The following is an 18995-nucleotide window of genomic DNA, read 5'->3' as shown; positions in this document are numbered from 1 at the left end:
GGTGAAAACAACAGTTTAATCATTAATGTGAAATTTCAGACTTCTGAGTTCAAATCCTGTGCAATAAATTGGACACTGATGTCTTTTGGTTCTCCAGATTGTCAGAATGTTGATCATGGACACAGCAATGGAACTATCCTGTTTTGCTGAGTAAGACCGTTCTTAACGACTCACCAAATCTTGGGACTAATCAAGCTTGATGAAAAATTAATATGAAATTGCCAATACTGTGTTTCCCTCATGATCTCAGTATTTTGAAGATGTTAAGGTATATTAGGAATTAATAACTTTAATTGATTCAAGGACCCATCAAAATTCAAGCTTTATATTGAACTTTAAAACTTTAATGATCTACAGACACCTAGAAATGGCTTGTGTGGATTTCCTACCCAATGACTACCATTGGTCTTGTTAACAAAGATGTAGTAGATCTTTTCACATTATTTAGGGGAGTTATCCATCGTACCTTGACCAATTTTTATTTCTGTTATATGATCTCAGCTGTTATTCTTACTGGGCAAGACATCACAGTCTGAAATCTGGCTTGATATATTGTGTCACTTTGATTCTAATGAGATGGTTTCTCACTTCACCATAAGCATATAATGTTGCCATTGTGTGTTGAACTACAGAACAGAAGTTGTTTTGCATGAGGAGTGATCATAAAAATACAATAAACCAGACCATTAGACATGGAATTCAATAATTTGAAACGTGGTGAAATGCAGTCTCATGAATCCCCAAAACACTCATTTCCTGTGTGCAAAACAGCCATGCATGGTGGATATTTTAAGTCTGTGTTCAGGGATGTTATGACACCGCTCCAGAGCTGCTAGGATTTGTGCCTTCTGATCCAAAGATATGGATGCTACCACTGCAACACAAGCTCAGCCCTGTCTGATACACTTGACACTTCTCAAACCAAAAATGCCTTTCTGCGATGCTTTGATGCATTTCTTTGACTTAAGCATCTAGTTGGGAAAATGTGATACCATCTTGGAGCGATCATACACGTGACCACAAAAGTTCTTCAAATAACCTTATCATGGTTTTACACACAAGTGTTTGGGACTATCACTAACGCTTTGGTCAAATGTAGTCTAGTGTTGAAAACTCTAACTATTTTATCCCTTCCTCACAAAAATTGGTCCACCATTCAATCTGAACCTTGCTGATCACCTACCTTAATGCCATATTTCTGATTTCTCCTGTCACAAAGCTGGTCCTTTTTACCAGGTTAATGTGCTGTTGAGTTGTTTTCAGACAGGGTGTAATTGGCCAGGCTCCAACTGACCTGGGTTTGATTTTGGGTACCTTTTTGTTTACTCCGAATCGGTAATGCCTTTGGCCAAAGGCTTTCCTGTTTTTAAAAAAGAAAGTATAATAAAAGGGGAACGGGCAGCTAGCTGTGAAGCTAGCCTTCGTTTAGATTAAAGTTACTTCAGCGGCTCTGTGTGTGTATGTGAAGAAAGACTACTGGTACTCTCCCTCCTCCTGCCCTTCTGATTTCATAACATGTAAGTGTTGTGTCATTTTGATTCTGTACTCAGGGGTTTGTTTATTGAGATTGTTGCAGGTGTTTTGGGACAGCATCATTAAAGTCGGAATAGCCTGTAGGGTTCAGATAGGATAAGTTATTTGGGTATTCTATTTTTGGTTCGTTGTATTTCATTACATAATTTTGTGAATAAATTTGGTAAAAAACTCAGCAGTCTGACCAGCTGATGTACCTCAGGATTATCCACTATATACTTGAAGCTAATAGTAAAGTTGTGGTCCGGGCCACCTGCCTAAAATGTTTTGAGGGGTCAGGTCTGGTCCATAAAACTTCCAACACCTTTGTTGCCTCTAAAACTCTTAAATTTATTTGTTTTTTTATTGAATATATTCAGTGACTTAGCCTCTCCGACCTCCTTTGGTGGGTAATTCCTCAGGTTTGCCATCATCTGAGTGAAGAAACCTATCCTTATTTCAGTCCTAAATGGTTCACCCAGCATCCTGAGATGGTGTACCTTGGTTCTGCACTTGTCAATCAGAAAAAGCTTTCTCCTGCATCTTGTCTGTCCAGCCTTGTTTAAATCATATACATGTCAATCAGATTCAAACTAATCCTTCTCAACTGTAATATGTGCAGGCCTAGTCAAATCAATCTTTCCTCATTGGACAGTCATGACATCAACGGCATCAGCTTAGTGAACCTCTGCTGTCCTTCAATGGCAAGTTTCTTGGGTCAGGAGACCAAAACTGCACTGCATATTGCAAGTGTCTTCAAGGCCCAGTAGTATTGCAGTAAGGCATCCCCACTTTGGAAGGCAATTCCTTTTCCAAAGAAAGCAAGCCTTGATTTGCCTGTTTATTGTCCTTTGTTCACAAGGACAGTCTGTACATCCATTCCTGCTAATCTATGACTGTTTAAGTCTGGCTCTTCCTGATTTTTATATGGAGAGCATGATTTAACACTTTGCCACATTCTTTACATCTGCTGAAGTCACTTTGACGTGTCCTTGTATCTTTTGCATAACACTCAATCCGTCCAGTTTTGTCTCATTAAATTTGGAAATATTGCATGTAGTTCCATCATATCGGTCATTTATACATAGTAGGATTAGTTGGGGCCAAAACACCGATTGTTGTGGCTCCCATGAGTCACTGCCTGCCACTCGTAGAGTCATACAGCATAGCAACTAATCCATGTCGACCATTTTCCCAAATCATTCGTCTCACTTGTCTGCGTTTGGCCCATAACCCTCCAAGCCTTTCCTCTTTGGCAACTTAATGAATGTCTTTTAAATGTTGTTAACTGTGCCGCATCCTCTGGCTGTTGATTCCACACATGAACTGCTTTTTTAAAAAAATAATGCCCCTCATGTCTTTGTTTGCACCTTAAAAACGCGCTCCATAGTTGTAAAATGTTCTGAAAATGCATATTGACTGTATCTACTCGTTGGCCCTTAACTATTCTACTAGTTGCATTTTCATAGCAGTAAAGATGTGATTAGTCTTTGCTAAATTCATCTAGGCCTTCTCAAATCCCAGTCATGCTTTGCACATGATCTCTTAACATGACTTTTACCTTGCATTTTTCCACTACTGATCTTCGGCTGATTGGTCTGTAATTGTCTATATTTTTTCTCTCCTATCCTTTTCTGAAGAAGGGTGTTACATGAGTCACTCTTGAGTCTCCCTCATTAAACTTTCTTGTTACTTAAAACATTTTGTTTAAGATAGGAAAAACCTTTCCTTAGCATATTGTGCTATATCCCTGATTAATCTGTGCACTTTTCGGGAACACTTCAGTGGTCCAGGACATTCAACCTCGGACCTTTGGGTGACCATCCTCTAAGGTGGACTTCGGGACAGGCAGCAGAGAAAAGTGGCCGAGCAGAGGCTGATAGCTAAGTTCGGTACCCACAGGGAGGGCCTCAACCGGGACTTGGGTTCATGTCACATTACAGATGATCACTATTGCAATACACACACACACAGATATTTCTCTACACACACACACACACACACACAGGTACACACAGACACTCACACAGGCACCCACACACTCCCACACTCATATGCACTCCCTCACAGACTTAAGACACTCTGTACACACACACACTCTCAACCCCCACCCTAGACAGACAGGCACACACAGACAAAGACCCACATGCACACATATTTTGTGGGGTGAATTTGTACTTGCAGGGTTACATTGTACTTTGGTTAAAAACTGCATGCATTCATGTAGAACTCTTGAGCTCAAAAACTGCATGAATTTATATAAAACTTATCTCACTTTTTAGATTAGAATCAATCTAATCATCATGGCATAGACAGAGGACACGGGGCCAACACCTTCAACCAATTGTTTCCCTATCACCATTGTTAACAGCTCACCCGAGAATGCAACCTTTAAAAAAAGGTTTTGTGATTTACACATGAAAGAAGTGAAACTATCACTGCATTCTAACAGATGAAAGGCTTAACAGACAATCAATTTTTCAATGTATATTTTCAGTTACGTCACACTAAATTGTTACGATCGAGCCCTCCAGTATCACCTGTTGAAGGAGTGTCGCTCCGAAAGCTAGTGCGCTTCCAATTAAACCTGTTGGACTATAACCTGGTGTTGTGTGATTTTTAACTTTGTACATCCCAGTCCAACACCGGCATCTCCAAATCATGACAGTTTATCCTGTTTTTGAGAGGGGTACCTATTCATGTTCCTAATTGATACCTTCATATGTATCCTCCTCTGACTTGTGCTTAACTATAATATAATCTGAGTTTCAGGCAGACACTTGTCACAGGAATACATGATCATGTCTGAAGTACTTGCTTTGTTCATTCGGGTGTTCCTCCCCTTGTCTCTTGTAGTCAGCAAAATTGATAGAAACTCAAAACGGTGCGAAGAACTCTCAGCACTTGGTTCAACTAAGTAATCTTATAACACAAAATGTGCTGTTGGACTGAAAACAAGACTGCAAGTTGACAGACAAGGATATAATGAGTCCTAATGATTGCAAATATTCATGTATGGTGGACTTAGCAAAGAATATCATTCCTACTCTTGCCATTGATGTTGGTTCCTCAATTTCTATAATGTTTAGTTGTTATACATGTGAATTATTATGTGATGACTTGAGTTGCATTGACCATTGATAAGTCCACTGGCTGAACCTAATCTGCCTTAACACGTGAAATGTGCTTGAGCTATATATCCTTGATCTGGTATGATTCTTTGGTGTTGGCTGGCTCTAGCAATTAATGATTCTTGGTATGAACCTAAGCAGTGAGTATCAGCAGAGTATAGAGGTGTAGGATGTGGGCCTAAAATACATATTATTCCAACGAGCTGTCATTTGCCAGCAAATGATCTCGCTGCATCCCTGCCTGCACATAAATTCCACCCAAAGTGGAATAGATTTCCTGCCCTAAACCATCTCTCTTGTTCATCTTGTGTGCTGCACACTGAAATGGATCCCAATTGTCACGGCTTCCCTGGTCAGCCGTGCAACCCTGACCATCCCGATGACCTTCACAGGACCAGGAAATCGAAGGGCATTTGGGGACGCATGTGGAACTGCCCCTGGAAAATAATGGAATTCCCGGAATTGAGGACTGAGTACTTTGCATGTGGAAAATCATTCGGACACAAGGAATTTCAAGTTTTGATTGAAGCATATTGTGAAATTTCACATTTTTTAATGAAATTGGCCATTAAACCATTTAAAAATAAACAATATTATGTAATCGAGCAGTTGTCCAGCAATACAGAGATGATGAAAAAGCAGTTTTGCCTTTTCAGGAGCAATTATTGCTTCATGCCATCTGGCAAACTTGAAATCGTGGCTATTTCTGACATGGTGGGGCCAGGGTAACAGGCTGACTTCACTCCAGTTAATCTGGAGGAATCAGGCTCAAAAATTGACCAGACCAAAAGAGCAACTCTATCTGAAGCACAGGGCCAATCCATAGCTCCAGGGCTTACATCCTGTGATTGGACAAATTTACATGTTCTGATGTTGTGCTGCACACTGGTTGGTTGAATGTCATGACAATTGTCTCTCCAGAAACCTATCAGCACTGTGGTGCTATTTATAATTGACTTGGCAACACACATGAAACAGAATTGATTTCCATTATCCAAAATTACAAGTTTGAATCATAAATTTATATTTTCCTGTTGTGTATGTAACATGGAAACAAAAAAAATGCTGTCTCCCATGAAAGAGAGTGTGAAATTGTGTGAAAATAAAAGATATACTAATGGTTAAAATTTCCTTTTAGTGCTTTTAATTGCTGGCTTTTGTTTAAGGTTTTCAAGTACAAGCCGCATGTGAACTCATCCTTATTGAAGTCAAGGTAGTGCCAACTGACTATTGGAATGCTGAGTGTATAATAGTTTGGTTTGATCCTATCCTGACATGCCATTCTCCCAGTTTCCATTTTGACCAATAATTGCTGATTAGGCAACAGCAATGTGGAGGACAGTTGCAACAGTTAAATTATTGCTGACGTGTTTAATATTAGCCCTGCTAACTAGGAATCTGAATTATGACCTCGTGTGTTTGGCAGCCCCTGAGTACCTTCACCTACTCTGCTAGCAACAAGGTATTCAGCATCTTTTGCTCCATGTATGGAGGTAAAAAAATAATGTATATATAGATCCCATTGCCTTGAAACATGTCCAAGTATTTCATGTATGATGAATTACGTTGGAAAACAGTGATTATTGTACAACTGTGGTGACCTTGTGTCACAAAGTGAAATCCCACAATTAATGATGAACTGAGGTTTTTTTTTTCCCAAACTTATTCACTGCTCCAAGCAAGGTGAGCAGTGCTTGCCAACCCAATTGACTCAGAAGTGTTGGTGACCTGTATTTTGGAGCTGCTGTACCCAATGTTAAGGAGCTAATCCCACAAATCTGTTTTGGTTGGAGTTGGAGGTGGTGGGGATGATTGTCCAAAATGTTCACCTGGTAAATGTCCACTTGCAGCAAATTGCTTTGGGATGGCACAGATGGCTGAGTGTGCAATGTTTCATAGAGAACTTCATACTGCTCCTAAACAGAGATGAGCTTTAAGATCCACCTGCTCACAGATGTTATACAAAAATGAAAGCATACTCAGTGGAAAGTAGCCATTTACTTGCATCTGTTGCCATAAAGAATGCTATTTCCATGTGAACAGTATAACCATCCGCTCTGAGTGTCTTGGTCTAAAGCATGACGATCAGACAAGTGATAGCAAGGCTTTGTTTTTTCAGTTCCTGAATTGAACATCGACACTGTGGGTGTGTGACATATCTCTTTAACTTTTGGGTATGGGCTAATGGATCTGTGTATTGAATTTTTTTTTCCATGTTGTCTACCCCTTCCAACTTGAAGACTGGTTCAGTGACAAACTAGGTCTCTGGGCTATGCATATATAAATGCATTCTTTCAGGGACTTCGCAGTGTGTGCACTGCCAAAGAATTTCTCCTCCAGTGTCAGTCCGAAGACTGCACCAATTGGACCGAAACGACGACACTTGACTTGATGAGATTTCCTCAGCAAAAAGAGGAAAGGAAAACCTTGCAACATAGCAAGTATGAGTGTTAAATTTGTCCCAGTCAATTTCAGCAGTGAACATGTGAAGGATTGTCACCTCAATGAATGAGCCATATTCTGGAACACTCTATAAACTCCATCATCTAAAACTCTAATGACTTGCATTTGCACAGCATTCTTTCGTACATCACCTCTGCATTTTGATCTGCATTGGCTTGATCTTAAAACCTGTTTCCATATCTCTCCAAGGCTGCTTAACTGCTTGTCTCTGTGACCGACTTAGGCTCCATAACCCTCAGACCTATCTGCCCTCCACCAGTTCGAGATTGTTGTCCATCACCAACTTGAATTACAGCCATTGATTATAGTTCATTCATTGCTAGGGCTGTCAGCTCTAAAATAAAACCTAGCATGCTGGAGATCTGAAACAAAAGAAAAAAGTCTGAAGAAACTCTGGTATAGCCACATCTGTGGAGAGAAAACAATTCATGTTTGACTCCAGTGATCCTTCTTCAGAAATGCTTTGAACACAATTCTGGAGAGGGTCATTGGACTGCAACACTCGTTATGTTTTCTCGCCACAGATATGGCCAGACCTGCTGAGGCTCTTGAGCAATTTTTACTTATGTCCTCTTGTGGCTTAATGTCAAGTTTTACTTCATCATGCTGTTCTGTCGAATTTTATTATCCCAAAGCTACAAGGAAGCTGAAGGTATTGAACTGGAACATTGGGGAACTTGCTCAGAGCAAGAAGATGTAGCAGACTTAATCTGTTGTATTGGTATTTTAACAGTTAACAAATGCCTGCAGGATGCTTCTCCACAAAATATTTCAAATTAATATTGGTTTTCTACGTTGTTTATGTGAACCTCTACATGGGCAAAGTCAGTTTAATCTCTTCCTTGATATCTGGTTTGAACATGAATTACAATGTTGCAGAATTAACTGCTGCTGGTCCTATCTGTTTATGAACTGTATCTGAACTTGCGCTTGAACCTTGGATCTTCTCTCACCTGTGATCCACCGCACTCTAAACATGATTAAGTTGGGAGCAGTTGGCTGAACTCCCAGTCCTGCCGGTTGCAGTTTTGAGAGAAAAGAATAGAGTGCAGAGGACAGATCGGCTCTCCTGTTTCCAAGGCAACTGCAGTCGCACAAGAAGGTTGTATTCAGCTTTCAGAATTGTAGATAGTTCGAAGTGGGCATAACCAAGATGCAGCCGCACAGTGGCAATTGATATTGGATACTGTCACAACATTGAGAAGCTTTGCCGTAATATGAGAAATGAGTGGCTGTGACATGAATTTGACCTCCAACCTCTCTCTGGTTTCCCATTCATAACAAGGGTGCTCCAGATTGTGAAGGAATAAGCAGGCCATATTGGTTCACCTCTATGGTTTTACGTAATACACAAAATGTGTACATTGCTGGCTGGGACATTACTGATTGCTTATGCCTAACTGCCCTTGAGGCGGTGATGGGGAGTTATCTCCTTCAGAATGTAGATGTATGCACAATTTGAGGAAAGGAGCGCCAAGATCTTGACCCTGCAACCATGAAGAGTGATGGAGGTTTCAGTCAGGTGGTTGTTTGGTTTGGAGGAAACTTGCAAGGAATTTGTTCCCATAAATACATCTTTGTGCTTCCAGATGGTAGAGATTGTGGGTTTGGAAAGGGCTATCATCTTGAATTGCAGCACTGGAATTTTAAGATGTGGACGCAGTTGCCACTGTTCATCACTAATGTCAGTGTACATTGAAGCTGGTGGATCTGATGCCGATCAAACAAGCTGCTTCATCCAGGATGCTGTTGAGCACACAGGCAAGTGGAGGATGAAGGACTTTATGGTTGCCAGTGTTGTCTTGCACAACAAGGGTTTCCAAATAGCTCTGCGGGAGCTAACTTTACCAAGCTGTTTAACTGTTGCTCTTTAAAGAAATCCATTTAATTGTTTTGTAAAAATGGTTTGGAACTTTAATTCAAATAGCATGGTCAGAAGCATTTCACTTATTTGCTCAGCCACGATGTGAAATTCAAAGTAATTGAACATTGTCCAGTGTCTGTCTGGTCTTTATCTGACTATCAGTTCTGATTATTGATTTGGAAGACTTCTATTCAATCATAGAGCAGAGGAATGCTTCAGAGTTGGAGCCTATAATGAATAAAAAGTAACAGAAATAATTCGGCGTTCAGAAGAAAATCACTGAGAAAGATCAGAATAGAATATGCAGCAAGACTTGGCATCATTACAAAATGAAATTGAGTTAATGTAAGTGGGGAAAAGCGTGACATGTAACAAACTTTGAGCAAATAGAATAGAAGAAGGTGGAAAGAAGAATAAAAAGTCAAGTCTTTGATTATAGGCAGTGGTAGGTAAATGTGGGAGGAATTAAAGGACACAAGATTTCATGGTGCAAAGGCAAAGAGGTAGCTGACATGACCAGTAAAGAAACAATGAGTAGATCATCAAATTTGCAAAACTGTCATTCAAAGCAAAAGGAAAATGGGGAAATAGACTTGGAAACAAAAAAAAAATTAAAAATCACATGTGAGCAGAGGTTACAATCTAAAATTGTTGAACTCAGGATTAAATCCCAAAGATTAAGTGTGATCCAGTTCCAGGATGAAGGGCGCTTCTTTGAGTTCATGTAAGCTTTATTAGAAAATTGCAGAAGGCGAAGGAAAAAAAAAAGTCAAATTTGGAGCCAAGAAAGTTGTTCTAACTGCTGACACGTTATTGCTTAGCTGTGACCTAACTCCATGTTGGCACATTTATCAATACTCCCGATTCCCGAAGTCCCAAATCTCTTGATCATAAAGCAGTTGTTGCATGATGATGAGGTTTCCGATGTTATAACCATATTTTGATGCAGAAGTATTAGCAAGACAGCTGGCTGTCACTTCGGGACTATAGCATTAGCCCCCCCTAAGCAGGGGACTGGTTTCTCAACAAGTACTCTGGATGAACAAATGTGGAATCTGGTAGCCTGAGAGCCCAGCAGAAATTTAGAGGGATGTTTGCTGCTGTTAATTTTGTCTGAAAATCATTGTGTGCATTTTGATTTTCCGTCTTGTGGCTAATGCATTCCAGCAACTCAGAAATTGTGTGCTCAGTCCTGAGTAAATCCAGTATGCCTGACAGACTGCGATGAGCTGAAATTAGTTGTGAACAAGGTAGGTCACAAGATTGAAATTAAACAGGCTGTACCAAAAGCTACTTTGAAGCTAAGAACGAAGTACATTCACTTAAATTTGTTTTGTGGACTACAAGTTAATTTGGAACTTGGAAAGATTTTGATAATCTTTGTATTGATCAACATTATTTGAAGTTTTAAGTAATGAATAAGCCTCATTACCTTTGGCTTCATGATGATCCTTCAATAAGAATTTTGATAACTGTTGAGCAAAGTTGCAAGACAGTGAGAAAGATGTAATTGCATACCTTATGGTCATGTCTCATATGATTAATACAATTTCTAAAGAGATCCTTTGAAGCTGTAAGTTCCAAGGTTTTCAAAATAATAGATTTTCAGTTAATGTCACAGAAAAGATCTCATAGTACCCAGATCATTCATGCATTAAAATTAATGTGTAATTGGTTTTCAGCGAAACATCTGTCTAATGAATGGTGTGTAAAAATATTGTCCAATCTTTTGAAGATGAATTCTATGTACCTGGAACCTAAAGATCCTAACAAGTCGCACTCACAGTGCCAGACTCTGTTATGAGGTTGAGCAAGTTTCCATCCCAAAATAAGAACATTAGCAGAATGCAAGGCTGTTGGGTTGCAATTTTTGTTTCCAATGGAAGTTATCAGTACAAGCAATTCTCACTAAGATGTGGAGCTGTATCAGCCATCTCAGAAGAAAGTGGGGCAGGAGTGGCAACAGGTCTAAGAGTAAGGGAGTTTTTCTGAAATATTTTCAAGCTGTGCAACAGTAGATATATTCCTTGCTTATTGTCCACTGACAGCCGCTTCTCACATCTCTTCCCTCTTTCGAATTACCCAGTCTCTTCATTCTCCCCTCACAAAACGCTGAAGGTATATGGTTCAATGGTTGCCAGCAAAAAGAAAGGTTCCTGACCAAGTTTTTTCCAATTAACCTTGGGCTGAGAGTGATTGGAATGAACTGTACAAATAAGCTGGGTTCTTCTCCACTAATGCAAAAAGACTTGGTAGCATTGCATACCTGAAGCATTTAGAAACTAATCTGGTCACTCAATAACGGGAGGCCACTGAACAGAAGCTGGTAAAGATGTGTTATGATCTTGGTTAAGTAGCCTTTATCAACTACAAGAAATCCAAAATCCCAGTGGGTGAAACAATCCGGCTGCAAAACACCACAGTTTAAAGGACAAGTAATTTTTGTCATTCATTTGTGGGATGAGGATGTTGCTGGCTCAGCCAGATTGTATTGCTCATCCCTAATGGCCCAGAGGGCGATTCAGAGTCAGCCACATTGCTGTGGGTCTGGAGTCAGAGGCCAGAACAGGTAAGGATGGCAGTTTCCTAAAGACCATAGTGAACCAGTTGAAGAAAGTAATAACAAAATTTAATCTTGTCTTCTGTATTTCAAACCCAAAGCTGAAGTATCTTAAGCATGAATTAACAAAACGCCAGTCAACAAAACAACGAAGTAACAGTATTAAACGTCAGATAAAAACGAGACTAAAGAATTGGCTTGGCAGCTAATCCAGGGTTTCTGTCGTCAATCCCGGTCACGAAATTCTTAACTACAATCTTGAGAAGACCTTGAACTCCATTTCTCGGATTTAACCTAAACTAAAGTTATCTGAAGTGCAAGGAGGAAATGCTGGAGAAACTCAGCAGAAATGACGGGATCGGTGATGGGAGAAAGACAGTTAACGTTTTTGAGTCCGACGACTGATTTTTCTCTCAGTATTGGGACAAGAAACTCGGTTTGTCGGCCAGTCTCTTTCATATGGGATGGCGGACAGTTGCATGTCGCGGACGACGAATTGTGTCAGGACAGGCAAGTTCGAAACTATTTTGGGTTGTTTAGTCTTGCTGCAGATTTTCACTCTTCTCATGCCCACTCTAATTTGCAAAAGAAGGCCTAATCACTTTCAACAAAGGAAACAAGTCATCCCAATGAACATAGTTTCTCGAATGCTCTGTCAAGCTGTACAGATGATCATGGCTGAAAACAAAGCCAAGATAGAGCCTTGTCGCACGTTGATTTGATTGAAACCAATCGGGACAGTAAAGGGGCTGGACTTGGCTTAAAGTTGGGTGCGGCGAAGCGCATGCCTGTAGCTGCAGCCTCATCTATTCTTGTTGGGCTGTCTCCCAATTGGAAACGGTCGGCCATAAAGAGGAGGCTGCAAGAGGCATAAAAAAATACGTTATTTAAGAAGAATCGCAACCGGTCTGTAGCTGCAGCTACTGCATTGAGCATTTTCGTGTTCGAATCCGCTGATCAGTGCAGTCATGTCTTATCAAGGCAAGAAAAACATCCCGCGTATTACGGTAAGGATTCAGGGCCATTATGGATATTAGGGGTTGTTCTTAAAAATATAGCGTTGCATTCATGTTAATTTCAGACAGAAATACCGATCCAGAATACCTGACTAAATGCAGTGTTCGAATGTTGTTTCGAGAGCCCAGTTACATGATCTAAATCCAGCAATAACGTATTTTTCATTTTGTGGGACCAAGGACAGCGACTGTGCAACCCTTACAGGAGATAATGGCGGTGGCTGCACAGAGGCGGGTGGCGAGATTTTTCTGTCTCTCTTCTCCGCCCTTTCCCCCGAGTATGATATGATTATACGATTTGCTTTTTAAATTATGTTTAGACAAACAAATAGAAACGTCATTCAAAAAATAATGCTTGTTCAACGGTGAGAAATTGTCAAATCCTTCCAAAACGCAATGCATTATAAGTTTCACGTACAGTAACCATTTCCTCTTTTTCTCCTCAGGAGCTCCACCAAAAATGACCGATTTATTTTGTTAATTTTATGGTGTTTAGTATGATTTCAGTCTTGTGATTTTATTGTTTATGATCAATTTTACTTCAAACTCATTCATTTGTGCTGTATTTTCAAATTAAGTCACAATTAGCCTTGGATTATGCTGATTATAGTTGTCTGCAAAATTCAAGGTGGCGTAATAGATTTAGACCTCATATGTAGTCATTCAGGAAAAATATTACCTGGCTTCATAGATAATTAAATCAAACTGGTGGAAGATAAAAATCTGTTGGTATTTGGTAGAAATGGTGCAGGTTTGCATGCAATGCTTTTGGTTTTATTTTAGAATCATGTTGGTGATAAATTATGCTCACTTGTCAGAGGAGCAGAGGTACTTGAAACTGCTAAAGAATGTCAGTCTTTACAAAATCTCTTCCAGAGTGAGCGCATGCTAGTAAAAGGAGGAAAAATCGTCAATGATGACCAGTCTTTCTTTGCTGATATTTACGTAGAAGATGGTCTGATCAAGTAAGATGGCTTTGCTCACCTTTGTATTAAGTCTTTAAGAGAAGTCTTTAATCAATAAATCCTTCCATTTTAAAACACAAACGGACTTGTTTGTCACGTACCTAGGCAGATTGGTGAAAATCTGATCGTACCCGGTGGGGTGAAAGTTGCTGATGCCCATGGACGAATGGTTATTCCTGGTGGCATTGATGTCCACACCCGCCTGCAGATGCCTGTCAAAGGGATGACAGCAGCTGATGACTTTTTCCAAGGAACAAAAGCAGCTCTGGCTGGGGGCACAACCATGATCTGTAAGATTTTGTTTTATTTTCAATAATCATTTTCACTTTGTTAATTTTCATCATATGTGGAGCCTTAGTGTAAGTAATTGCAAAAGTCTACTGAGGTAAATTTGTAAGCAACTAACTTGGTCAGGGAGTTAATGGATCAACTAATGCGTTACGTTATGAAAAGCTAGAAATGTATGGGTTTCGTGCAACTAGTACTGATTGTTTCGTGTAGTTTTGGCTATTGTTAGAGCAGATAAGTAATTGGTCCAGATTTGAGATGTACCTCTTTGTTTGATTCAATTGCTTATATCCTTCTCCTATTACTCCCACCAAACACAGATTTGATAATTTTCATGTCTAACTTGTCAAATATTGATCTTTTTCTTTTTGTTTCTTGTCCCCTGAAAGTCAAAAAGGAAGATAATGCTTCTATTGGGTGCAAACTAGGTCAAAGCAATGACTCCAGATGCTGGAAACCAGATTCTGGATTAGTGGTGCTGGAAGAGCACAGCAGTTCAGGCAGCATCCAAGGAGCAGTAAAATCGACGTTTCGGGCAAAAACCCTTCATCAGGAATACAGGCAGAGAGCCTGAAGGGTGGAGAGATAAGTGAAAGGAGGGTGGGGGTGGGGAGAAAGTAGCATAGAGTATAATAGGTGAGTGGGGGAGGGGATGAAGGTGATAGGTTAGGGAGGAGGGTGGAGTGGATTGGTGGAAAAGAAGATAGGCAGGTAGGACAAGTCATGGGGACAGTGCTGAGTTGGAAGTTTGGAACTAGGGTGAGGTGGGGGAATGGGAAATGAGGAAACTGTTGAAGTCCACATTGATGCCTTGGGGTTGAAGTGTTCTGAGGCAGAAGATGAGGCGTTCTTCCTCGAGGCGTCTGGTGGTGAGGGAGCGGCAGTGAAGGAGGCCCAGGACCTCCATGTCCTCGGCAGAGTGGGAGGGGGAGTTGAAATGTTGGGCCACAGGGCGGTGTGGTTGATTGGTGCGGGTGTCCAGGAGGTGTTCCCTAAAGCGCTCTGCTAGGAGGCATCCAGTCTCCCCAATGTAGAGGAGACCGCAGGCAGCCCTCTGGTAATGTGCTCACGTGGCAATTCTTGGGCACAGTAGAGGAATCAGGCCTGAATGTTTTTTGAAAAGAGGAAGGAGGCTAAAACAGTTAAACCCTGGTAGCACTTAATACACCTGGTCACCCTCTACTTTGCAAAATTTTTCCCATTGTGAAACTTCAAAATTGCTGTGACCACAGCTGAGTCATCTTGAGGAGGGCAGGAGCAAAACATTGAGAGTGAAGAAGGGAAAGATTTAAGAGCATGCAGAAGATGGGAGAAAGTAAAATGTGAGACCATTTTTGGGGAGAGATCTGAGGGAAAGCTGGGATGATGCGGTGGTGGCACTGTATGAGGTTCCATCATGTAGGGAATGTTTGAATTGCAGGATGATTTTTCCCAAAAAAGACCACATTATTAATGTTGCAAGGATCTAACCTTAAAGATATGTCTATTCATCCAAAATCACCAGTAGTAAAGAGGTTTTGAACAGGCGTTGCAGGTGTTAGGATTGAGTCCAAGGGCTGGCACAGAGTTCGTGATCATCAAAATCTCAGGTCATGACCCACAGTTTTGGAGGCTGTGCACAAACATTTCCTGGAAAAGTTACTGTTATATTGAAGGCTACAAGAGCCTTGATGATCCTGTTTTGATTTCTTCTTGCGTATGAAGATCAGAAAGTGTTGCACTTAGTGGGCCTTTGTGTGCTTGGTGCCTGCTGCACAATCCACAAACATGAAGTTTGATTTCCTATGTTGGCTCCACTCTGTCTGTATCTTAACTAAATGCTTTGATGTTTTTTTTCAAAAACTTATCGGTCTCTGTCTCGAATACATGTGACAACTTGGCATGCACAGTTTTCGTAGATGGAAATTGCTAAGATTCAGAACCCTTTCAGTTCTGAATTGGCATCCATTTAGTTTGTCATTTTGAGCACGGGTTCATTGAATCACCAGCCAGACAAAATATCTTAGCTTTGTCTGACGCTTCAAGCAATTTTTAAGGTTTCAATGAGATCACCTTTCATTCCTAAAACTTATACAAAATAGAGACCACATTGAATGAATCTGACCAGTGAACCTTTGGTATTCTGCCTCTAAGGCAAACATATACGACTTTGTTGCAACTGATCTCATCAGTGTAATTTTTACCCCATCATTCAAAGTCGTAATCAGGTGAAATAGAGTAGTTCGGAAGAGATCAGAAGTTGATCTTGGAAGGCCAACTACCTTGAGTGAAATTATAAACCATCAAATGAAGGGTGGGTTTCACTGTGTTCATGGAAGGTACTGAATGAGTAGCATTGCATCAGAAATGGAAGCAATGTTGAAAATGAGCAGGAATGAAATTGAGCATAATTTCATAAAATTTCAGTCCTTATGTAGTTGTTTTAAAGGTTGCACTTCTGGGATCCAGAAGAAATGCAAGTCAGGCTGGAGTGGACTGGGTGCAGGGGACTGTCTGCTCTTAAGCCCAATTTGAAGTCCCAACCAGGGGTTGGGTCAAATGATCTTTGGCGTCATCTACTTTTATCAGCCAGGCTGTGTCATTTATGAAGTGTGTGACAAGATGAATTCCCGTATGTAAAATTCCTTGGCAAGAGTGCTTGTTTCAGACCACCTCCTGTCAGCTGAATCAAGCAACGTTGCTGAGAATGACTGTGTGCAACTGCATGCAAAAGATTTGGGAGTCAAAGCAATGTGAAGGTTGATTGCTCTTTACATCTAGCTTGAATAATGTTGAGAGCTTGACTGCATTTGCAACTGACTGCAAATAGCAGAAATTAAAGTGCATGCCTTACTGCAGTGATCTTCATTCAGTTAGAATGGATCCCAGGCCTCTGCTGAGTTGTTGATCCAGTGGGAGCATCAGTTTGAAGTTTTTGGAATTGGCCTTATTCTGAGTTAAATTAAGGAGAGGGAAATAACTTGGGCGAGATCCCTTAGTCTTATTGGGAGAGTAGTGGCTGTTGCAGACAGGTGTCAAACAGAGAAGAGAGTTGCACTTTGACTTTGCGACCTCCACCAACAAATAGTCTGGCTAACTTTGTTTAGCATCACATAGGAAAGCAAAAGGAACATGCATGGTAATGGAAACAAATGATGAATCAATGCCTTCATGAAAGAAGGGAAGAAGATTGATTTAAAAAAACACCCAATCCTTTTGTCTAAATTTGGATTTTGCTAAAAGTATCTGACAAGCAAAATCCATCACTTACCTATTGTTATCGTATATTTTTGTAGTTAGTGCTGTGTAGTTCTTGACCCTTGTGCCCTGCATTATCTGTGAACTTGATAGACTGAAACACTTCCAAGAAATATCAAATTTTTTTAATTGTGATTTTCATCTTGGTTAAAAAGGGTTAGCTTTGGGAATTGGTTTGATAAGACATTTATGCATGTCCCCCTCCAAAACATTAGATATGATTATGTGCTCTTAGAATGAATTATGGAGCCGTGGTTGTGGGTATGTTCGCCGAGCTGGAAAGTTGATTTGCAGATGTTTTGGTCCCTGTCTAGCAATCCATATCCACGAGCACCAACTAGTCCCGAAACACCACAAACAGCTGTCCCTAGTAGCCATGCATACCGAAGACAAGGTCCATAAGTTTGATTACAACAAAAAGTGCACTGGGCAAGCTAAACAGAGGACAACCAGAGAATTTCTGGAGGCACTGCACTCGTCCAACAAACACATTGACCTGGATCCAATGTACCAGCCACTACAACAAACAATCAGAACTGGCAACAGGAATGGAACCAAATACATTCCAGAAGAGACAGTACAGCAGCACTTAACAGGAGGCTCCAAAGCACTGAAGATGTCACCGAGACTGGAGACAAAACAGCTGCAGGTCAACTTCCCAGCTCGGCAACATACCCACACCCACGGCAACCGGCATAAGAGCTACAAATGTTTATGCACACCTTGAATTAGTTACCATATCAATTTTTATAAATTTGGATTGTGAGGCTGCCTTAATGAGACCACAAAGCCATGTGACAAAGGAGCAGAAATTAGGCCATTCAGCCATCGAGTCTGCTCTACCATTCAATGATGGCTGATAAGTTTCTCAACCCCATTCTTCTGCTTTTTCCCTTTTACTCTTAGGTTCTTGAGGATCAAGGGGATCATCTGTCTCAGTCTTAAGTATACTCAATCACCTGGCATCCACAGCCTTCTGTGGCAATTAATTCCATTGATGTATCACTCTTTTGCTGAAGCAGTTTCTCCTTATGTCAATTCAAAAAGGTTTTCCCTTCACTCGAAGGCTGTGCCCTCAGGTCCTAGTCTCTCCTATCAATGGAAACATCTTCCCAACATCCACTCTATCGATGCCATTCAGTGTGTTCATGTTTCTGTTAGATCCCTCTTCATCCTTCTAAACTCTATTGAATATCGACCCAGAGACCTCAAACATGCCTCATAAGTTCGGTTTCTCATTCCAGGGTCCATTCTCGTGAACCTTCTATGAACGCACTCCAGAACCATGCATCTTTCTTGGGGTATTGGGCCCAAAACTGCACAATTCTCCAAATTTGCTCTGACCAGAGCCTTTTAGTGCCTCAGAAGTACATCTCTGATTTTATATTCAAGTCCTCTCAATATAAATGCCGCCATTGCCTTCTGAACTACTGACTCAACCTGCAAGTTTACTTTGAGAGAATCCTAGACTAGAAATCCCAAGTCTCTTTGCACTTCCGACTTCTGAATTGTCTCCTCGTTTAGAAAATAGTTCATGCTTCTGTTGTTCTTACTAAAGTACATGACCTTGCACTTGGCCATGTTGTACTCCATCTGTCACATCTTTGCCCACTGTCTGAACATATCCAAATCCTTCTGCAGCCTCTCCGCCTCTTCAATGCTCCATGTATTTCTACCTGTCTTTGTATCATCTGCAAACTTAGCCAGAATGCCCTCAGTTCCTTAATCTTGATTGTTAATGTTTCAACTGAAAAGTTATGGTACCAACACTGAGCCTTGCGGAACATCACTTGCCACCGGCTGCCATCCTGAGAAGGACCATTTCACCCCCCACTCTGCTTGATGCCTGACAGCCAAGCTTGAGTCCATTCGAGCACCTTGCCTCTGACACAGTGGAACCTCACATTACTCAGGAGTCTCCTGTGTGACACCTTGTCAAAAGGCTTCTTGAAGTCCATG

The 18995-nt window shown here is 40.8% G+C and overlaps 1 protein-coding gene across 2 annotated transcripts in view; it reads left to right on the top strand.

The window, feature by feature from the left end:
- Nucleotides 1–12296: 12296 nt before the first annotated feature.
- LOC122543072 (dihydropyrimidinase-related protein 2) overlaps nt 12297–18995 on the top strand; it is a 30329-nt gene continuing 23630 nt past the window's right edge. For both annotated transcript variants that reach the window (XM_043681295.1, XM_043681294.1), the window contains exons 1-3: nt 12297–12537; nt 13423–13511; nt 13617–13801. In XM_043681295.1, the coding sequence (XP_043537230.1) occupies nt 12499–12537; nt 13423–13511; nt 13617–13801 (313 nt within the window). In that variant the 5' untranslated portion in view covers nt 12297–12498. The remainder of the gene's footprint in view (nt 12538–13422; nt 13512–13616; nt 13802–18995) is intronic.

Source organism: Chiloscyllium plagiosum, chromosome 42, assembly GCF_004010195.1.
Source record: "Chiloscyllium plagiosum isolate BGI_BamShark_2017 chromosome 42, ASM401019v2, whole genome shotgun sequence".
NCBI classification, from domain to species: domain Eukaryota; kingdom Metazoa; phylum Chordata; class Chondrichthyes; order Orectolobiformes; family Hemiscylliidae; genus Chiloscyllium; species Chiloscyllium plagiosum.
The sequence above is the reverse complement of the archived record's forward strand: the minus strand, read 5'-3'. Positions and strand labels throughout refer to the sequence as shown.